At 34.9% G+C, this 19,416-nt stretch overlaps 1 protein-coding gene across 2 annotated transcripts; it reads right to left on the bottom strand.

Moving 5' to 3' along the window:
* Positions 1–315: 315 nt before the first annotated feature.
* rngo (DNA damage inducible 1 homolog rngo) lies at positions 316–19,095 on the bottom strand. Of its 2 annotated transcripts, none has more exons than XM_072532919.1 (5): positions 18,464–19,094; positions 16,805–16,981; positions 15,947–16,201; positions 10,819–11,241; positions 316–1,837 (listed from the first exon to the last, which is right to left on the bottom strand). In XM_072532919.1, the coding sequence occupies exons 1-5, from the start codon at positions 18,708–18,710 to the stop codon at positions 1,626–1,628; spliced, it is 1,314 nt and encodes a 437-aa protein (XP_072389020.1). In that variant the 5' UTR covers positions 18,711–19,094; the 3' UTR covers positions 316–1,625. The 2 variants fall into 2 exon arrangements, with proteins under 2 accessions (XP_072389020.1, XP_072389021.1); XM_072532920.1 differs by lacking the exon at positions 316–1,837 and adding an exon at positions 6,462–6,616 and having other exon boundaries at positions 18,464–19,095.
* Between the last annotated feature and the right edge of the window lie 321 nt (positions 19,096–19,416).

The following is a 19,416-nucleotide window of genomic DNA, read 5'->3' as shown; positions in this document are numbered from 1 at the left end:
CTAGGTTTGTCCAACATTGCTATACGGAGCAGAATCATGAACGCTCAGAATTCCAACCATGAACAAGATCGAGGCATTTGAGATGTGGACTTACAGAAGAATATTCAAGATTCCCTAGACTGGCCATATAACAAATAGACAGATTTTCGAACATTCAAGCAAAGAAAGAGAGAAGACACCATCAACGTCTGCAAAACATCCTACCTTTGACACTTATTATTAAGGAATCAGAAATATTTTCTCTCCCAACTCACAATAACATGCAAAATTGAATGAAAACGCGGAGTCAGGTGGAAAAAACTTTGTTGGATCCGAAATATACGACATTTTACGGGACTAAATTATGAAGAACTAATAAGAACAGCGGAATAGAGAAAAAATTGCCCACCAGTAATCGCCCACATTCATTAATTGAATAAAGAGATAATAACAATAATATAAGAAGAAGAATCGTGCAACACGTTCAGAATTCATATTTTCTATGATTTCACAACAATGGACTTGTCCATTTTCAGTTGTAGCCTGATAATGATAATTGCTACTATTTTTAATGCAAATACAAATTAAAACAAATAACGGGCTGCGCCAGGGAGACCCTCTCTCTTGTATACTGTTCAATTTGGCTCTGGAAAAAGTAATACATATGTCACAAATCACAACCACTGGTTGAATATATAATAAATCATTGCAAATCCTGGCCTATGCTGATGATATCAATATTATTGGGAGAACGGAAAACGCTCTACGACAGACGTATGTAGCATTAAAAGAATCAGCTACAAAAATGGGTTTAATAATAAAAACCAAAAAAAAAACGAAGTATATGAAAATAAGCACGCAACCACAAATCCTACGACCACTTGTTAAAGAAAACGACGTCATCGAAGCAGTGAACGAATTTGTATACCTGGGAGCGCTCCTTAACACTGAAAATAATACTATCGCAAAGTTTGCACGGCCAACAGATACTATTTTGGCTCAATATTCTCCTTAAATCCACAATTATATCAAGAAATACAAAAATAAAACTACAAAATAATAATACGCCCAGTCCTAACATATAGTTCAGAGACCTGGACTCTAACAAAAAATAATGAAAACATATTAAGATAGGACGTCTGAGGTGGATAGGGCATGTAATAATAAAGACATGAGAAATATGGGAATACGTGCGTGACGGAGAAAGACGATGGATAGGGACGACTGGAGACAAATTCTTGAGGAGGCTAGGAACCACGCAGGGTTGTAAAGAATGGTGATGATGATGACTATTCTTAATAGACCATTTTTTTTCGGAAAATAGCTTTTTCGTCAAAATTACAATAATTATTGTAAAAATAAAAACGTTTTACCAATTTTTCAAATATTTTATGAAGCAGTGATAGCTTTTCTACACATTTCCTCTACATATTCAATTATGCATAACTGAAAGCACTATGTAGAAGGGCCGTAAGAAGCAAAGGAATTAATAACACTTATTTTATTTAATATATTAACCTTACTGCTAGTATATTATAAAAACGCTTAGGTTTCCTCAAAATCAATTTGAGTGTCAATTATGTATTGTAATGTCTACAGTACTTATAATTAATATCACTATACACAAACCAAAAATCCCGAAGAAATTAAAATTTTAAAGATTTTGCAAAAAGCGCAGCAGTAGCTTGAGTTTTATCACCATTAAATCGTTTTAATTCAAATATCACTTGTTCTCTATTAAATCCCATGCTAACGAGATCGCTAATATCAGCTTCTGTGAAATTGGAAAAAGTTTCATTTTGTGTAGGAGTAGTCGCAGCACTGGCACTACTAGTAGAAGCTCCAAAAGGCGTAGAAGCTAAAAAATTAAATAAATATTAATACCATCGTACTGTTGCAACTTTTAGTGGACTGGATTCTTGGTCTTATAGCCAGTCGCAAAAATATGGACATAAAAATAATAAAAACAACAAAAAGAAATAAACTGAGTCGGTCGCTTAAAATCCGGTGCCCATCAGTACATTTCTTTTTAAAAGTTAGCCTCGGATACCCACGACATCATAACGTATGGTCCTAAAGTTTTAGGAAAAATTTCACCTGGTCTAATTGAGAAGCAAAATACATTTAACAAAGAAGGCCATGGAATTGAAATGTTATCAGTTATTGACATTTAATAAACAAAGCAAAATATTTTGGTTTGTGCTCTGCAAAACGTCTTATAAAATTGATATTCGTCGAGGTGTTTATAATATGGTTGGGCGAATGTCGAAACGAGATATTGTTAATATTTATCGAGATCAGAACATAAGCAAATCGACAATTTATCGCACAATCAGAGAATGTGAAGAAGGGATACCATGTGTTAACTTGCGTAAAAGTGACCGACCGCGGATTTTGAACCATATAAGAGAGGCAAGACTGACTGAAGCAGCTAAGAACAAAATTGGGGTCTCACAGCGAAAACTGGCCAGAAGATTTCATGTTGGAAAGACTACAGTATACAGGACCCTATCGAGTGACAATATTATCTACCGGAAAAGAAGGAAAGCTCCAAAATACACAGAGGATCAATTAGAGAGAATTCCGAGATGTTGCCGCGCGTTAAGGCGAGTGCATTTCGTCAACAAGTTGATCGTGATGGACGATGAAAAATATTTTACTTTGTCCAACTCTGAGATGAAGGGTAACGATGGGTTTTACACGAACGATTACGAAAATGTACCTGATGAAATAAAATTCAAAAGTAAGAAAAAATTTGAGGACAAAATTTTAGTATGGTGTGCAATTTCTGAGGCTGGCTTTATCTCATAAAAAATTAGAGAAATTGACGCCGAGGTCGTCCAAAGGATGATGCAACGTGTCAGGGGAATTATTAGGCAAATCGAAAATAATGGTCCCTTGATCCCTAAAAATATAAGATTATTGCGGTCAGAGTTATATGCTTTTGAAAATTTTCCCAAAACTTTAGGACCATACGTTAATAGGTTAAAATAAAGGTTATACTGTGATAAATTTTAAAGGGTCTCGCCGGTTAAGATAGTGAAAATGCCCCCAGTGCTATTTTAAAAATTAATATATCAGGTTGTTATATATCAAAAAGTATCCGACCAAAAAAATTTTTAGACCCCTAGACCCAAACATAACCTCAAAAAAAAATTATAATTAGAACTTAGTTTTTTGACGATATCTTCGGTTCTAATCATGGTAGAATCTCATTCTTTTTTTCAATTTGTAGGATATTTTATTGTCTACATCGTGGTATTTTTTACAAAAATTTTTGCGGAAAATTCGAATTTTTAAACGCTTTTGAAATTTTTAAAATTCGTTTAAAAAAAACTGTCTCGAACGCCACTCCAAAAAAATAGATATATTATTGGTTGGGTATCAAGTTATATCCATGATTTTTTTCAGATTTTTATAGGTGAGGCGTCATGATCAAAATAACGAAAAATAATTTTGGTTCTAGGCGGATAAGATAGTAAAATTCCCTCCGCAATATCCCAAAAATAAAAATACCCTGTTCTAATTAAAAAAAATCCAAAAAAATTTTTAGACCCCTAGACCCAAACATAACCTCAAAAAAACTTAAGACGTGTTTTTCCAGTTGGTAGTTGTAGAGGCATTGCCTCTACAATTAGACGCGTCACACCCAAATCACGGTAGTACAATTTTTGCAAATCCGGATCTGACAGTGTTATCGGCAGACAAAACAACACAAAACGGCACTGAAGTGCTAACTATCGAGATTACAGTAACATCAGTATATAAACCACCAAGGGAAACGTTTACATTCTCGCAGATCCATAATCGGAAATCAGAACACAGTTCCTTGTAGGGAATTTCAATAACCACAGCACCTCTTGGGGGTACAGTGAGACAATAATGGAGTGGGCAAAAGCTAATAACTTAACACTTTTGCATGACCCAAATCTGGTCTGTTCCTTCGTCAGCAAAATCTGGAGGGGAATCCAGATAATTGGCTTCATGAGCTACAACATCCAAGACTCCTGCATCAACAGAATATATGAACTAATCTCAAAGATTCAACATAAACCTATAAGAATACAGGTTTACGCAACGATAAGAAAAACAAAAATTCCTTTCTAAAGTAGATTCAACTTTAAAAAGGCCAATTGGATAAACTTCTCAGAGGGCATAGACATGGCTATCAATAATCTGTTAATCAAAGAACTACATCTTTGCTAAGATAATCAAGAGAATATCAAGGAGACATATACGCAGAGGCTGCAGATAGAATTTCTTACCGGGCCTTTTCGAGGAGTCAAAAACCATTTTTGCTAAAATTTGCCAAATAAGAAAGACTATACAGTCAAAACCCATTCAACGAACAAACAATTGCATGTGGAGTAGAGCTTAAGGAAATACTTAGCGAAGCAAAACAAAGTAAATGGATAGTTTGAACAGAAGAGATATGACACACAGTAAGACGATAACATGGAACCTTATTAAAAATCTCAACTTTGACCCCAGTGAGACCTGGCACCTTATAAAGTAACACCAGACCAAATAGAGAGTCAGAGCTCACAACCTCTTATCAAACAGAAAAACCAGCTTAAGACGGCAGAAATCAGAAATAACAAGAAGTCCCCAATTCGACAGAAATTTCCTTGAGATATCTTTCACAATTAACCAACAAATCAAGCCATCCTTTCAATGAAAAATGACGAGGCAGCAGGAATGGACGAATCTGTGTAAAACAAATAAAAGCCGAGAAAGGAGCCCAAAAATTACCACGAGTCTCTTTTTTATGCCATCTCTTTTAGGTACACGAAAGATTCCTAAATGGAATAGAAAACATAGTCGACCAGAACCTCATACAAGACAAGCAGGTTTCAGACCAGATATGCCAGATCATGCACCGCTCAAATTCTCAAACTCGAGAGCGCAAAGAAGAGAGGTACGAATTTAAACAAATAACAGGGCTTGCACTGGTCGATCTGAGCTCCGCCTACGATATAGTAAATCACAGAAGGTTGTTGATAAAACTCTACGATATGCTCAAAGATATTGCACCCAGTAAAAATTGTAGTAGAGTCCCCGTTACAAAACAAGCGATTCTATGGAACGAACGAAGAGTCGATGAAGGAGACGACTTGGTTTAGGGAAGCGTCTTGGCTCCCATTATCTTCAAATCCTTCCATATCCACGTCCACCAGAAAAATGAGACTCCAAGTCCGATGGAATGGTGTCATTGTCGAATACATGGAGAAACCAATCTACTTGGTTGTCACGCTAGGCAAGTCACTGACATATAGACGCCAATACGAGAAAACACGACATAAAGTTGCAGCCAGAAACAAATCCTCATAATACTCGCCAATAACAGATGAGGAACCAGCCCTACCTTTTTGAGAACTCCCGCCCGTCCAGATCGATTGACGCCAAGAAACTTGACGTCATCCTAAATGAAACATGCAGATAACAACAGGCTATATGAAGCCAACTCCTATAGAAAAACTTCATATACCTGCCGGCTTTGGCAGCCCCAATAGCCTCAGAAAACCTCATAAATTTATGATACGGACCAAACAGATAATTGATGAACGCCACCGTCTGTGGAACCAAATTCAAATCCAAAAGATTAAAATCTCGTAACAGATTTCTGGGTGTAACCATGGACGGCGAGTGGTGCAAACTTTAAGTGGCCAGGATGGAGAATACTGAACCGAATAATGTGTATCTCCCTGACTCTCTCTCTTTCTCTCTCTCTCTCGTCATTTCCCCATTACTGAGGATCGTGATTTAACAAAGCATATTATCATAAGTACTCTCTCAGCTCTTCAATGAGTTGTCTCAGGTTCAAGATTTGCGCACGTGTATCTTTCCCTTTATAAACCCTTGTTCCTGCGGTATTTGATACTGTAGGTAAGCTTTTAATCTGTTTTTATTGACATGCAACTAGACTTTACTAGCATGTGTTATTAGTTACAATGTACGGTACTTTGCACATCTAGTAGTGGCTCCTTTTTTGTGTAGTGGAATATAAATAGAGGTACACAACCAGATAACAATTTTCCCGAATTTCAAACAGCGACACAGATAGAACGGATGATATATAATTCTTTGTCACCTAGTGACTGCAGTATTTCTCCTGATATTATGTCAATGCCTGGAGATTTATTTCTCTTTAGCGATTTATTTGCATCTTTTTATTCAGAGAATAAGACAGTAGATTCTCTAGGATAGTTGGAGGGGCATAGATTTTCTGCTGGAGTCTCGTATTTCTTTATCAATCGCTACCATGCTTTCGCCATGTTTCCAATATATTCCAAGACAGATATGAAACAGTAGCATGGTATGGGGTTGTTCAACGTATATCAGAACAACGGTAACCATTAGGACAATAAAAAAGAGGACGACTAATATTACTAACCTAACATTGGTAAATAATTTTGTCGGGTATTATATCTTTTAACCATTAGATTAAATTAAGGTTAACAACTTTTACAAATACTTTTATTGAACCAAATATTCAATATAAGAACTAGTTGACAGTAAGAATGACTAGAAAAATTGATTTAAGTATTTCTATTGGGAGTGTTTTGTTTCTTGTTTCTCTTGTTCTGAGACGGACTATTGTAGGAAGTAGATTGGTTTTCTCGGGGTCGTTTACTCTCTGAAAGAGATAATAAACTTTATTTGGCTTTGACTAAACTTTATAGTGATAATGGGATTATGGTGTATAAGAATGAAGCATGTGATCAAGAATAATTGAAAATAAAACAGAAATTATGTCATAAGAATAATAGAAAAGTAAATAATAAAAATACTTGATAATAGTCAGTAAATGGGTGGAATCATGTAAAACTGGTTTTCATGTATCTACTGACTTACACTGATTGCTATTTGAAGCATTTAATTCTACTTAAATTTTTAAAAACACATGTAATAGGTAAGTCAAGAATATTCCCGAGCATGAGAATATTCTCAGTAAAAAAAAATATTCTTTACCCTTCTGAAATTTATTGACAAATGACGAATATAAGTAGTGTAACGATTTGAAAATTCCGTTAGTCTTAGTTCTTCTTCTTTGTGTGTTAGGCCTTAAGGCCTGTTGTTTCCGGCTTGATTTAGCAGTATTTGCGATGTTAACTGCCAGCTATCACTCCGTCTGCCTTGTGGTCTTTTAATGTCTGGTTTTCCATCTCTTACTATTCGGGCAAGTCTCTTTCTTCCCATTCTGTTAATGTGTTGTGTCCAGTCTCCATCTAACGATATCATGTACTTTAGATATGTCTCTGATTTGTGTATTAGGGATTCAGTCTCTTAAAATTTTACCTGCTATGCCTTTTAGTGTTTTCATCTCTGTTGCTATATAGTGCATATGCTACTGCTCATTCAGTTTCGCCAAGTAGGAAATCTTATGATTTCTCTTGTTGTTATTTCAAAATCCTTGATTTAATTTAGACTTGATTTATTCCAGTTACTTTTGTTCGACCCCGTATATCTTAATGGCCTATATAGTTCCTAATATGCACTTAAAACATATTGTGTTTTAAAAACTACATACTGGGAAAACAAACTTTGAGTGTTGCAATTATATATTCGAAAGAAATTTGTATAAACAACAAAATTTATTTTTTGCGATTAAAATTGCGTTGTTGTGTGGGAATTGAGATTTAGTACCGACCAAGCTTCCGAATGCGATAGTAGTACCGGAATTCTTCCACCTTCTAAGAGTTTTGAGCCTTTGGAATCAAACAAATTTCAATTTAGTGCTTTAACGGTTGAGTTAAAATTTCTTCCTCGTTTGCTTGCTGAAGTATGGCAAGGGAAACAAGTTTTTTATTATTTTTGATTGCTGAGAAACATGGTTTGATTATTATTGGGAAAGTCTTTATTATATTTAAAGAATCAGCAAGTCTGCAGTGGAAGCAACTTAAATAAAACAAAGAATTCGCAGTAAGTTTTTTTAAATTTTTTATCCTGCAAATGCATATTAAATAACTTTTCTTCCCAAAACTGTAACATGTCGAAAAGCCGATACCTACGTTACATTTTGTCTACATTTCATCTATTGTACTAAATTGTTGACACCCAGTTGAGCAGTGTAAATGAATGTAAAGAAATGGATGACGCAGCACGGACTGAAACTTGCGACAGAGAAAACCGAAGCCATCATTCTGAAAGGGACAAGGAATAGGCAAAATATTGAATTAAAATGTGCGGGAGCATGTCTAACACCTAAGAAACAAGTAAAGTATCTAGGAGTGACATTGCACCAGAATGGAAAATGGGGAGAGCACGTGCGGGAGGTGGCCCGGAAGCGGGCGGCTTCCGGCTGCGTTGGGGAGGGTGATGCCGAACATTGGAAGACCCAAATCCGAAAGGAGGAGGGTCTTACACGGTGTTGCACAATCGATCGTCCTCTACGCGGCACCAGTCTGGAGCGAGGCGGTAGAGATAACTGCCTGTAGGAGTCTTATGACACGAGTAGACAGAACAAGTCTGTTGCGAGTGGCATGCGCCTACAGGACTGTGTCTGCGGCAGCCTTATGGACCATCACTGGATGTGTTCCGTTGCATGTTTTGGCGGTGGAAAGAAAAGAGCTTTATAAGAGAAGAGGTCCAAACCTTACTGTGGCCGAGAAAAGACAGGAAAGGGAAAGGTCAGTTGAAATATGGCAAGAAGAGTGGAACAACACGAAAGATGTGGCACAGTGGACGAAAATGTTGATCCCGAACATAAGAGATTGGGTGGACTGTGGCCACAGGCGACTGGATTATTTCTTGACGCAGGTGCTCACAGGACACGGGTGTTTTAGGGCCTACCTCTATAGGATCGGAAAGGCTGATACAGATGAATGCTTATACTGTGGATACTCGGACACTGTGACACATACGATGTTAGATTGCAGCAGATGGATAGTGGAAAGGAACAGAATGGAGAGAGGGACAGGTGTGAATTTTGTTACAGTGAGAGAAATGATTGAGAGAATGATTGAAAATAAATTAGTTTGGACTAACATACACAGCTATATCCGTGCAGTGATCAAGAAAAAGGAAGAGGAAGAAAGACTGCTATACCAACGCTAAAGGTAAGAGTGAATGATGCTGAAAGGTGAAGCTAGAAAAGTGGGTCACACTGTGTGAGTTGGAATGCGTGAGTCAGACTGTGGGGAGGGAGGAAATGCCCATCTGGAAATAATGCCGAACTAGGGGCGATGAGTGTCTTCTACGCGCTACCTGGAACGAGACAGGGAACCTCCTTGCTGATGAATAGAGTGTGGATGTGTATGAATGGAGAATGAATGAATAAAGGTAGTGATTCGGAAGTGATTCCGCTTCCGGATCGCTGGATGACAGAGGAGGGTCTGGTTTAGCAGGTAGGCGTTCGGCGTAGACTCGGCGACGAGAGGGCATTTTAAAGTACCTCGGGAACTATCGCCGGGAGTACGAAGAACGAATCCTGCACTAAAGTTAGTCAGGCGGCGCCCTGGACTGAGATGTCTTTTGAAGATTCTAGGACCCCCCTCTATAAAGACGAAAAAAAAAAAATCGCTCCCTGCTGCCTACGAGATTCGTTAGATACATCAGAAATGACTGACGGTTTTAATCTCCCTAGCCATATATGGAAAAACCTGAACAGAATTCGCACGAAACACAGTATCTGTGCGGAAAGCCTATATGAGTGGGCAAAACTCCCGACCCTAAACTGTCACTTTGGAGCTGCCAGCTAATCTATTCGTTTTCTGGTCGAGGAATGTGAGCATAACCTAGGGACCCAATGGACTTCTTCGTTCCAACGCCCATGTGTCTTGAGTGGACAGCTGTGTCTAGTTTTAATATATAATATGAAATTACACCATACATTTCTTAAATGTACCAGAAAAAATAGTAAGATTGATAAAAATGACAATTAGAAAAATCATTTGTGCTATAGTCAAATGCAATGGTACAGTATCAGAAGAATTCGAAGGGAAAAAGGCGTTTGCCAAGGAGACCCACTGTCTACCTTGCTATTCCACATAGTTCTGTAAAAAATTTGAAGTGCTAGTGGGATCAATAGGTCCGGTACTCTTTTCAGAGCATCAATGCTGATGATGTTCTCATTGCAAGAAATGTAAAAGAACTGGCAAGTATAACAAAAAGACTGATTCGGGAAAACTCTAAAATGGGACTGAAATCATTTAAATTAGAGGTGAAGGATATATCAGTTGTAGAATTTGATAAGGTGGACGAATATATGTACCCTTATTGACCAGACATATAAGGAAGAAACTGAAATCAACCTAAGACTGACCAAGAGCAACAGATGTGCTGGGGCCATGAACAAGATAATTAAGACCAAAGATGTATATCGTAATACAAAAATAAGAACAGATAAGATAAGAAAATAAGAACATACAGAACAGATTGGAATCATGGGAAAGAAAGATACTTCGCAGAATGTTTGGTGGAAAAGTCGTAGAGGGAGAATGGAGAAGACGAACTAATATAGAAGTGTCTCAACTGTATGCTAACCCTACAATATCAAAAGAAGTGAAAAAACGTAGACTAGAATGGCTCGGACATTTAGAAAAAGCGCAAGGTAATAGACAAGTCAAGAATATTGGTTCGAAAGTACCTGAGGGCAAAAAAAAGAGAGGAAGCCCAAGAAAGATATGGAGAGATATTATATTGATGAAAGATGTCAGAGAGATGGGAATCAGAGATTGGAAGCTGACAGCTAAGAACAGAAAACGATAGAAATTATCCATCTATAATACATTCGTAAAATGTTTTATATTACCATATGCTAAATAAAAAAATAAATCAAAACACAAGTAATTTTCTATTTGGTACGAGAAACTAATCAAATTACACAGTGATAGTTACCTTGTTGACTATTTCTTACGGCGGTCTGCAACTCCCTTTCTTCATATTCTTTCTTTGACCTTAAAGCCACTTCTTCTTCAGATAAACTACTCAGTCTTGCACAGTCAGGCAATTCACTTTCAGGTAGGAACGGTGTTTCAGTACCGGTGGTACCAATTCGTAGGACATTATTTTTGAGATCTATACAACACGTGTGTCTTTTCAGCATATCCAAACCGAGAAGCATATCCATAGGTTGGTCTGGTAACACCGAGAAGCTAGTTGTTAAAAATACGTTTTCTATTTGGATTTGTACCATGTGGATTCTTCCCATAATTTTTTGAACTCCGACACCCTTAGCTATACCCGCCCATCGAGTATCGACTAAACGCATTAGATTGCACCTTTCTGCACAGCGACTAGACATAATCGTAGTTTGTGCACCTATAAAGAAGATTCGTTAATTTTATTAAAGTATTTATGGAATTAGCAGTTACTTATAGATTTATTAGTATTATTTAAAACTCATAGATATTTATTGATAATATGCATCCAAAGGCCATCGACCAAAATCTTTCAGCCAATTTACAGAATTAGTAGATACATTAAATTATTTTTGAAGTTATACTTCTATACGCGCGTTCGACGTTGGAAATTTGCACGGGAGTGAATCGGCAAAATCATTACATATGTAAGATATAGGTAAGAGAGAAACAGAAAATATATTTTCTCTCTCTCTTTCTCTCTCGAGAATAAAAATGTTCCTTTTGTAAATATGTTTAATATTTACTAATATTATTATTATTTTTCCGTTCTCAGATTTGTCTTGAGTCTCGTTAGGCATGTTAAATTATAAATTAAAACTTGTAAATATCTCAAGAAAGTTCAAATGTATACTTATATGCACAACAAACAACATTTAAATTTTGTATCTGTCTGACAAATTGACAGCTGTATCACGAAACAATATTTTTATTTTATTAATATTATTATCATATTTTTCATTTACTATACTTCTATTACAGGTCAAATGTTGTTTATATACAGCAAACGATGCATTATATATCTATATACCTAATTCTGTTTCTCTTTATGTTCTCTCTTACCTATAGCATTACATATGTAATGCTTGTGCAGATTGACTCCCATATAAATTTGTAACGGCGAACGCGTGTATAGAAGTATACCTTCTACCGGCAGTCCCGCTGGACTGCCACACCCGTTTTTTTTAAGACTAAACAATAATTTAAAAAATAGCGGTAATTACAATATTCTCAGACTTTTGAATTGCAATCACAAAAGAAAAGACACTAAAAGAAAGTTGTTTATTGTCTTGATATGTAGAGGAGTTCTTCAAATAGAGTTCTCTCTAGATATCTATAGTGCGTGTTTTCAGGTATCTCCATAACGTGTTGTTATGGATGGAAAATGTTTTTTTCTTTAATAGAGAAATATTTAAACAAATTATTGAGTGTCTCACTTGTATGTTCTATTCCAGTTTTATTGTAAAGTGTTGTCTTTGATGTATTATGATGGATTATGAAGTGGGTTATTATTATTTTGCCGTTTTTAAATAAAACAAGCGGTTCTTAATTTATATAAATATATTTATTTATAAGTTTACAGCACAAAAATATCTTATCAACTACTTTAACTCATAAAAGGTCTGCTTATATACACAATTTATTATGTACTAGAATATTCTGGAGTAGTCCACCTCTAATTCGTTTGTTTGACGGGTCGACCTCTTCCGCGGTCAATACTTCCGGACGCTTGTAGAAGGACACATCGTCGTCGTCTCGAGATGCAACCGTTATATGGGCTACGTCGAATGCATGTTCGTAACACTGCTCCCCTCTTAGATCTGAGCGTCCCGATCAGCAACTCTATATGTAGGCCCAGGATGGCAGAATCTACAGGACTCTCCAGCTCTGCATGAACGCCTCAAGAAGAAATAACAGTCTACTGACTTTGAAGGACACGATCTCTTTGGGTTAATGCAACAGACATTAATGCGTAAGCCGGTTTCTCGGAAGATCACTTCAAGCATGCTTCTGACAATCTTCCAATCTAGATTTTCTAGTGCATGGCCTATCTTGGGTAAGGCCAAATTCTTGATGTCATAATTGCACACGATTTTTTTTAAATTAGAGCACACCATATATACTCGTTGCTTGCCCTGTCTGTATACGACTTTCTGGTTACCATATACAGCCAAGATCGAGGACCATCTTCTAATCTCAGTCCTCTTCCAACTTTAGGCTGCTGATTTTTTAACTCGTCCAAACGACCGAACTTCATATAAAATATGGATGAGATTCCTTTAGTCATCTCAAGATCTTCGGCAACAACAGTGGGCTAGAGAGACGTTATGCGAAACACTAAAAAGATCCTGCTGAACTTCTGTGGTCACGCCGAATCTAGCAGTCTTTCTCTCTGCGTAATTTGACATAAATTCATTAAAGCTTGGTCGCTGGTCATCTTTGATCCCATGTTGAAGGGTTCATGCTTCTTCTGTTTCATTTGAGCCAGCATAAGGTGCAAGACGATTTATGTGAACTACGTTTGGTTTACCTTTCGGCAACTTCTTAATTCGGTATATTACGTCATTTATTCTCTTTTGAATTTCATACGGACCTTCCCATTGTCTTTGCAGTTTAGGAGATAAGCCTCGACGACGTTGTGGATTATAAAGCCAAACAAGATCACCTACTTCATAGCTTCCATTCTTGCATCGAGAATCATATTGCTCTTTCATTCTGTCACTGGCTAACTTGATGTGTTGTCGGGCAAGTTCATGAATGTTGTTCATTCTTAACTTCAGGCGGTCGACATAATCTTCGCTTGCAACATGTACTTTGGAAGGTCTGCATCCAAACTCTAGGTCGCAAGGCAAACGAACTTCACGACCTAACATCAGGCAGGTTGGAGTCTGGCCTGTAGTTTCATTCACGGCCGGTCGGTAGGCCATTAGGAATAAATGAATGTGCTAGTCCCAATCTCTTTGATGTTCTGATACAACTTTGGACAGGTGTTTACCCATCGTTCGCTTCATCCTCTCGACCATTCCATCTAATTGAGGATGCAGGGTTGTCGTTCTGATCTTATTGGCACCAATCAATTTACAAACGTTTTGGAAAAGGGTTGACTCGAAGTTTCGCCCTTGGTCGGAGTGGATCCCCAAGGCAACACCAAATCGGCTTAAGAATTCTTTAACAAGTACCTCTGCAACGGTAGCAGCTTCTTGATTTGGTATCGCATAGGCCTGCCAAGACCACGAGGAAGATTCTCAACAAGATGAATTGACCAAATAACAAGACGAATTAAAAAAAAAACAGACACAGGAATCTATGGAGATGGACCATACACGATATCACGACGACCACTATACTCCCTTTGGGGGTCAAGACTGAAGAGAGAAAGATAGAGATACATGTTCTGACGACTGATCTTGTTTTTTCTTTGGTTTGATTTTTCTGTTAATTCCTTTTTATTTTGTTTAGAACAGAGACTTAAAAAATGAATGTGGAATAGAAAAGAATGCAATGGAATACAGTGAATTGCAACTTGTACAGTCTATAGCAAATTAACGATCTAATTAAGTATAATGACAAAGATTAGTTATAAAACTTCAATAACCTCGATTGCCATATTTACATACAATAACATTATATATTCGTCTAGAATTATAAATATACTGGAACATAATTAAATTTTATTTTGTAGTTTATCATTCAAAGTGAATATCTAAACATTGGCTTAGTTCGTTGTACAATAAAGGGGTACAATTCTAGAAGTGGACAAGATTTTCCGTACTATGCTAGGATTGTCCAATTTCGGGCATTGCTCATAACATATATAAATTACATTAAATGTCAAAATCTAAAAGAAGGATCTAAACATAGTCCTGGTTGACCAATACATTAATAGCAGTAATAAGGAGTCATCTGTCACTTTTTTTAGCTACACACTACGCAGTCTTTGCTTTTCGCTTATTTAACAAAACGAGCCAAAAGAAATTGGTGACCCTTTCAAACTATGCAAATGATTTGATGCATTCGTCTTCACAGTTTTTTTTTGGATTGCCTCTAACTGGACCATGTTCCAAAAGTTTTCCTATTATTTTCAATCGAAAATCGTATACATTTTTTTGTTGCCTTATAATAATATATTATATAAAAATTGCAAATTGAGAAGCATGACTTGAAGAAAATGGGAAAATTATTGTTTGTTTTGTTTTACTGTAACTAAATAGTTAGCACATGTGGATTCACAATTGATATATCATCATTATCATTATCATCAATCGCATTACAGCTCATTATGAGCCAAAGCCTTCTTCAGAACAATCTCCTATTCACTCCTGTCTTTGGCAACACTTCTCCAAGCTTTAACTCCAATAGATTTTAAATCATCCTCTAAGTTGTTATTGTAAATCCATGACTAATATTTACTGTGTTATTATTATTAAATTATTTGAGACTTACTATGCTCCACATTAAGTGCAAAGATCTGAAGCAACTCCTCCGAGTTTCCACACTTCATAGAAAGCAATTTCCACAAAAATTTCAGTTTTGGTTCAATCTATTCTATTTTTTTTTCTTCTCACTATATTTTATAAATCCTGCAATAGCGCTTTAGAGTTAGTCAGAAGTTCTAGCTAAATGTTATTATAATGAAAAAAAATGTAATTAAGGCAGGCCTTGGAATAAGCATTTCTCATCTTTTAGATGTTTAGTCATCCCTACCAAGGAATTTAAAATAAATACTACATAACCCAACGTGATTATCTTGTTTCTTTAAAAGGCAATTTTAAATAAACTAAAATAGTCTAAAACACATTTAACCCTTTTGGTTATCTACTTTTGTAACAAGCTCATTCAAAGTAAAGTCTCATTTGACTATCTGAAGCACTATCTCAGAGATTGAATTAATTCTCATACTCAATCTCAATTCTAATCTCAATTTAGATTGGTTCTAAATATTTTATTTGAAAATAATACTTTAGTTACTGCAAAATCACGATACAACACAATATTGCTGAAAAATAATGACTTCAAATTCATTAATTTGTACAAAAACATTTATAAGTAAAATTAGATAAAGAGATAAATAATACTGGGTATAAAAAAAATCATGTAAGACTTACCCGAATCGATAAATGCCTTAACTGGATATCCATTTACTTTACAGTTAATGTAAAGCATCGCAACTGTTCCAAAAGACTCCGGATTGTATTCCATCGCTGCCTCCATATTAGCTTCGATGTTCTTTTGTCTAATTTCCTCAGCGATCAGACGCTGAGTCTCTGTGTCGAAAGGATCAGCATTTAACATTTTCAGTCTTTGTTCTTCGCGGTCCTGCCTCGCCTTTACTTGTTCTCTTAGAACACTTGCAAAATTGTCTAAAAACAATATATGTTAGAAACTAAAAAACATTTAGAATTTTTTGCCAAGCAAAAGCCTTTTTGTTATTTGTAGGTGGAAACATTGAATACTGCTTTACATTACATGATATTTGTAACTTTTTTTCTTTATTATGTCCTTGATTTAAAAAGAATGGGTTCAGTTTAACAATTTTTAATAACATTAATATAAGTATTCCATTCGTTTGGCGTTTCTTAGTTTTACTTTCCTTATTTAATGTAGTGTTTGAGCAACTTCCTTATTTGTTATTTAAGTCACCATTGTTGCTGTTGTTATTTCTGGTTGTTCTATTGATCTTAGATCCACAGTAGATGTTATTGCTCCTGTATATTTGTGTTGCTTTTAAAAAAGGACTTTTCATAACAATGGCAATGGCCTGAAAAGATATTCAAGATGTGTCCCAACACAATTTTTTCATAGCATCCACTTACGCCCTTCTGTACGCCACCAAGATCCCTACTTAAAGGACTGTCCTATAAGCAGTGCATTACACATATCCCACCACTAATAGTTATATCTTTTAGTTTAACGTAAGTAACTAAGTAAACATAAAAATAATAATAAATTCATTGTTCACATACCTATATCCCCACTAAGAAGAGCATCAGCTAATCTTGGATTATTCTGTTTCAAGAGGGCAAGTTGATCGGGGTTGGCGAGGAACATTTCCCTGATGAGCACAGGGTCATCTTCTACTTGGCGGTTTCTCGTGTTGTTGGTTGTATTTGGAACTTCTATGTTGCTAAAATCTAGAGTACCTAAATATTTAAAAGCATATGTTATAATAATTTCCCTTTTTATTAAACCTTGTAACATCAAACTTATAATCAAGAGCATAGGAAGGTTTAAATTGACAATTTGGTAACAATCCAAAATCACATACCCACTCAACAGCTAAAAAACATCCAGGAATAGATGGAAATGAACTGTCATATTTTATATACAAATGGAAGATTTTATTTTGCATATCCACTAAGAAACATTATTTTGTAATTTAATTGAATGTACATGAAATTATTAGAATAATTCCGCACTTTAGGCATATGATTTATTATTTTAAATAAACTTTATAAAAACAAGTTTTACTGTAATCTGTAAAAATTCTATTTTGGCAAAACAGAATAATAAAAAACTTACTTGTTGATGTTGACTTTTCTTTGGTTTTAAAAATTTGGTATATTTTTGTTAAAATACGGGAATATATATTGCTGGGTTTATAAAATCAGTTAGTTACAAAAATTTTGACTATAAATGTCAGCAAACTATCAAATTTTTCCAAACTAGACCTTATCAATTAGGCTGAGCAAAATTTTATTATCCAATCCAAGAACACAAACAAAATATTTAGGTATAATATTGGATCAAAAGCTTTATAAATCAATATGTATCAAAAACATAATTTTGTGAAATACCTACATCTAAGAACTGGTTTTAGGTATTATTTCTTTTTTTAAGTTTTAAAATTCTTATATATTTAATAGTAAACTAGAAGTACAAACCTAGTATTATCTTTACTAGTAATTTATTTTATTTGAGCTAGTGTTTAGTAATCTCTATCGCTATAAAGTAAGATTTATTCAAGTACATCGTATGTATGTAAATTATAATTGCAATAAATGAATCCCTTCCTGAAAAGAGTATAAACATCCCTTTCTTTGCTACTAAATTACTATTTTTTAAATTTTTATATTGAATATTTCTCTTGTTGGGTAAAAATTGTAATTACTGAATAATTTTACTTTTGTGTTCTTTTGTGCTTTTGTCATTGGTTTGTAATTATAGTCAATAAATTAGGATCTTATCAAGAAATAGGTGTGGGTACTTTTTAACAAATACTACCCTGGAGAGGTAATGAAGTTACTGATAGTAAATTTAAAATGCAGTCCATAAGAGCTTTGATATTAATACCAGCAAGTACTACATTTTGGTATTTTGCAACAATATAGTTGAATTGATGTTTCACTTTCCGAAACAAAAATCATAACTTTCAATCACCCTTTTTTCAATTTATTGGATTTAAAGTCCAAAAAAAATAAAAAAAATCCCTTCCCTGGATTGCTAGATTTTTATATAAATTTCTCTATAAATAAAATCTTGAACATTTATTTTTTGTATTTTACTCTTGTTAATATGTTCTCTCATTAAAACCTTTTTGTTTTGTTATTGTGAATTTATTAATTATTATTGAAAAAATGTTCTAATAATATGGGACAAATTGTAATTGTTTAAATTATAATTACCTGAATGGTCCATTTGTGACTCGCTTTGAATGTGTTGTAGAATAACAGCATCTCCATCCCTAATGCCAAAATCTTTAAGGGACTTCTTATTGTCCATTAGAGGCATTCCATTAAAGGCTATTGCAATTTCAGAGGCTGGAAATCCAGATTCAATTTCGCAAAATGCTTTAAAATTTTCCAGTTCCAGATCTTCAGAAACATCTAACACAAATATGAAATCTGTTAAGGTTGTTACTGTTACCTTCATATTTAATCTACTAATTGAGCACCAAGAACAAATCAAAACCTTCTGTTTATATTACGGTAATTTAATTAATATGTGTTGTTTTATATATACATTTTCTGGTAAGAAACTTGAAACTTGGATGTTGGTCCAAAATATAAATATATGCTAACAATGACAGCTAATCCAATATACTGAAAAACGCTTTGCTCATCAACATAAAGTAGGAATGACTTGCAGATATGTAAGAACAAAAATAGACTTGTATACAAATATTGTCCCTTTTTCTTTTCTTTGTTAGAAAGTATCTCAAAATAAATGAAATTAACCAAAATGCAAGGTTATTAACCCCACGTATAACCCGTACACTACCGTCACTACAAATTCTCATTAAATTGTTGCTTTATAAGTTGCATATTAACAAGAAAGTGTGTTCCTTAAGTTCTTTTACAAAAAATATTAAATTTAATTGATTCAATTAGCAGAAGTATTAATCGTATAGAAGCGACAATTTATTTTGAATATGGTCAAATTCATGAAATTTAATTATTAAAATATAATTAACACATTTTTAAGTTCATTTACCGTCCGCCTAAATGTATACAACCAAGAAAACGTTTGGTTCTTGATTTTTTAAATAATTGATTTTAAATTGTTTATACAAATAGGAGGATACATTATTTACAGTTTTTCTGTTATTTTAAAGTAATTACTACCATATTAGTATTTT

This window comes from Diabrotica undecimpunctata, chromosome 5, assembly GCF_040954645.1.
Source record: "Diabrotica undecimpunctata isolate CICGRU chromosome 5, icDiaUnde3, whole genome shotgun sequence".
Lineage (NCBI taxonomy): Eukaryota > Metazoa > Arthropoda > Insecta > Coleoptera > Chrysomelidae > Diabrotica > Diabrotica undecimpunctata.
The sequence above is the reverse complement of the archived record's forward strand: the minus strand, read 5'-3'. Positions and strand labels throughout refer to the sequence as shown.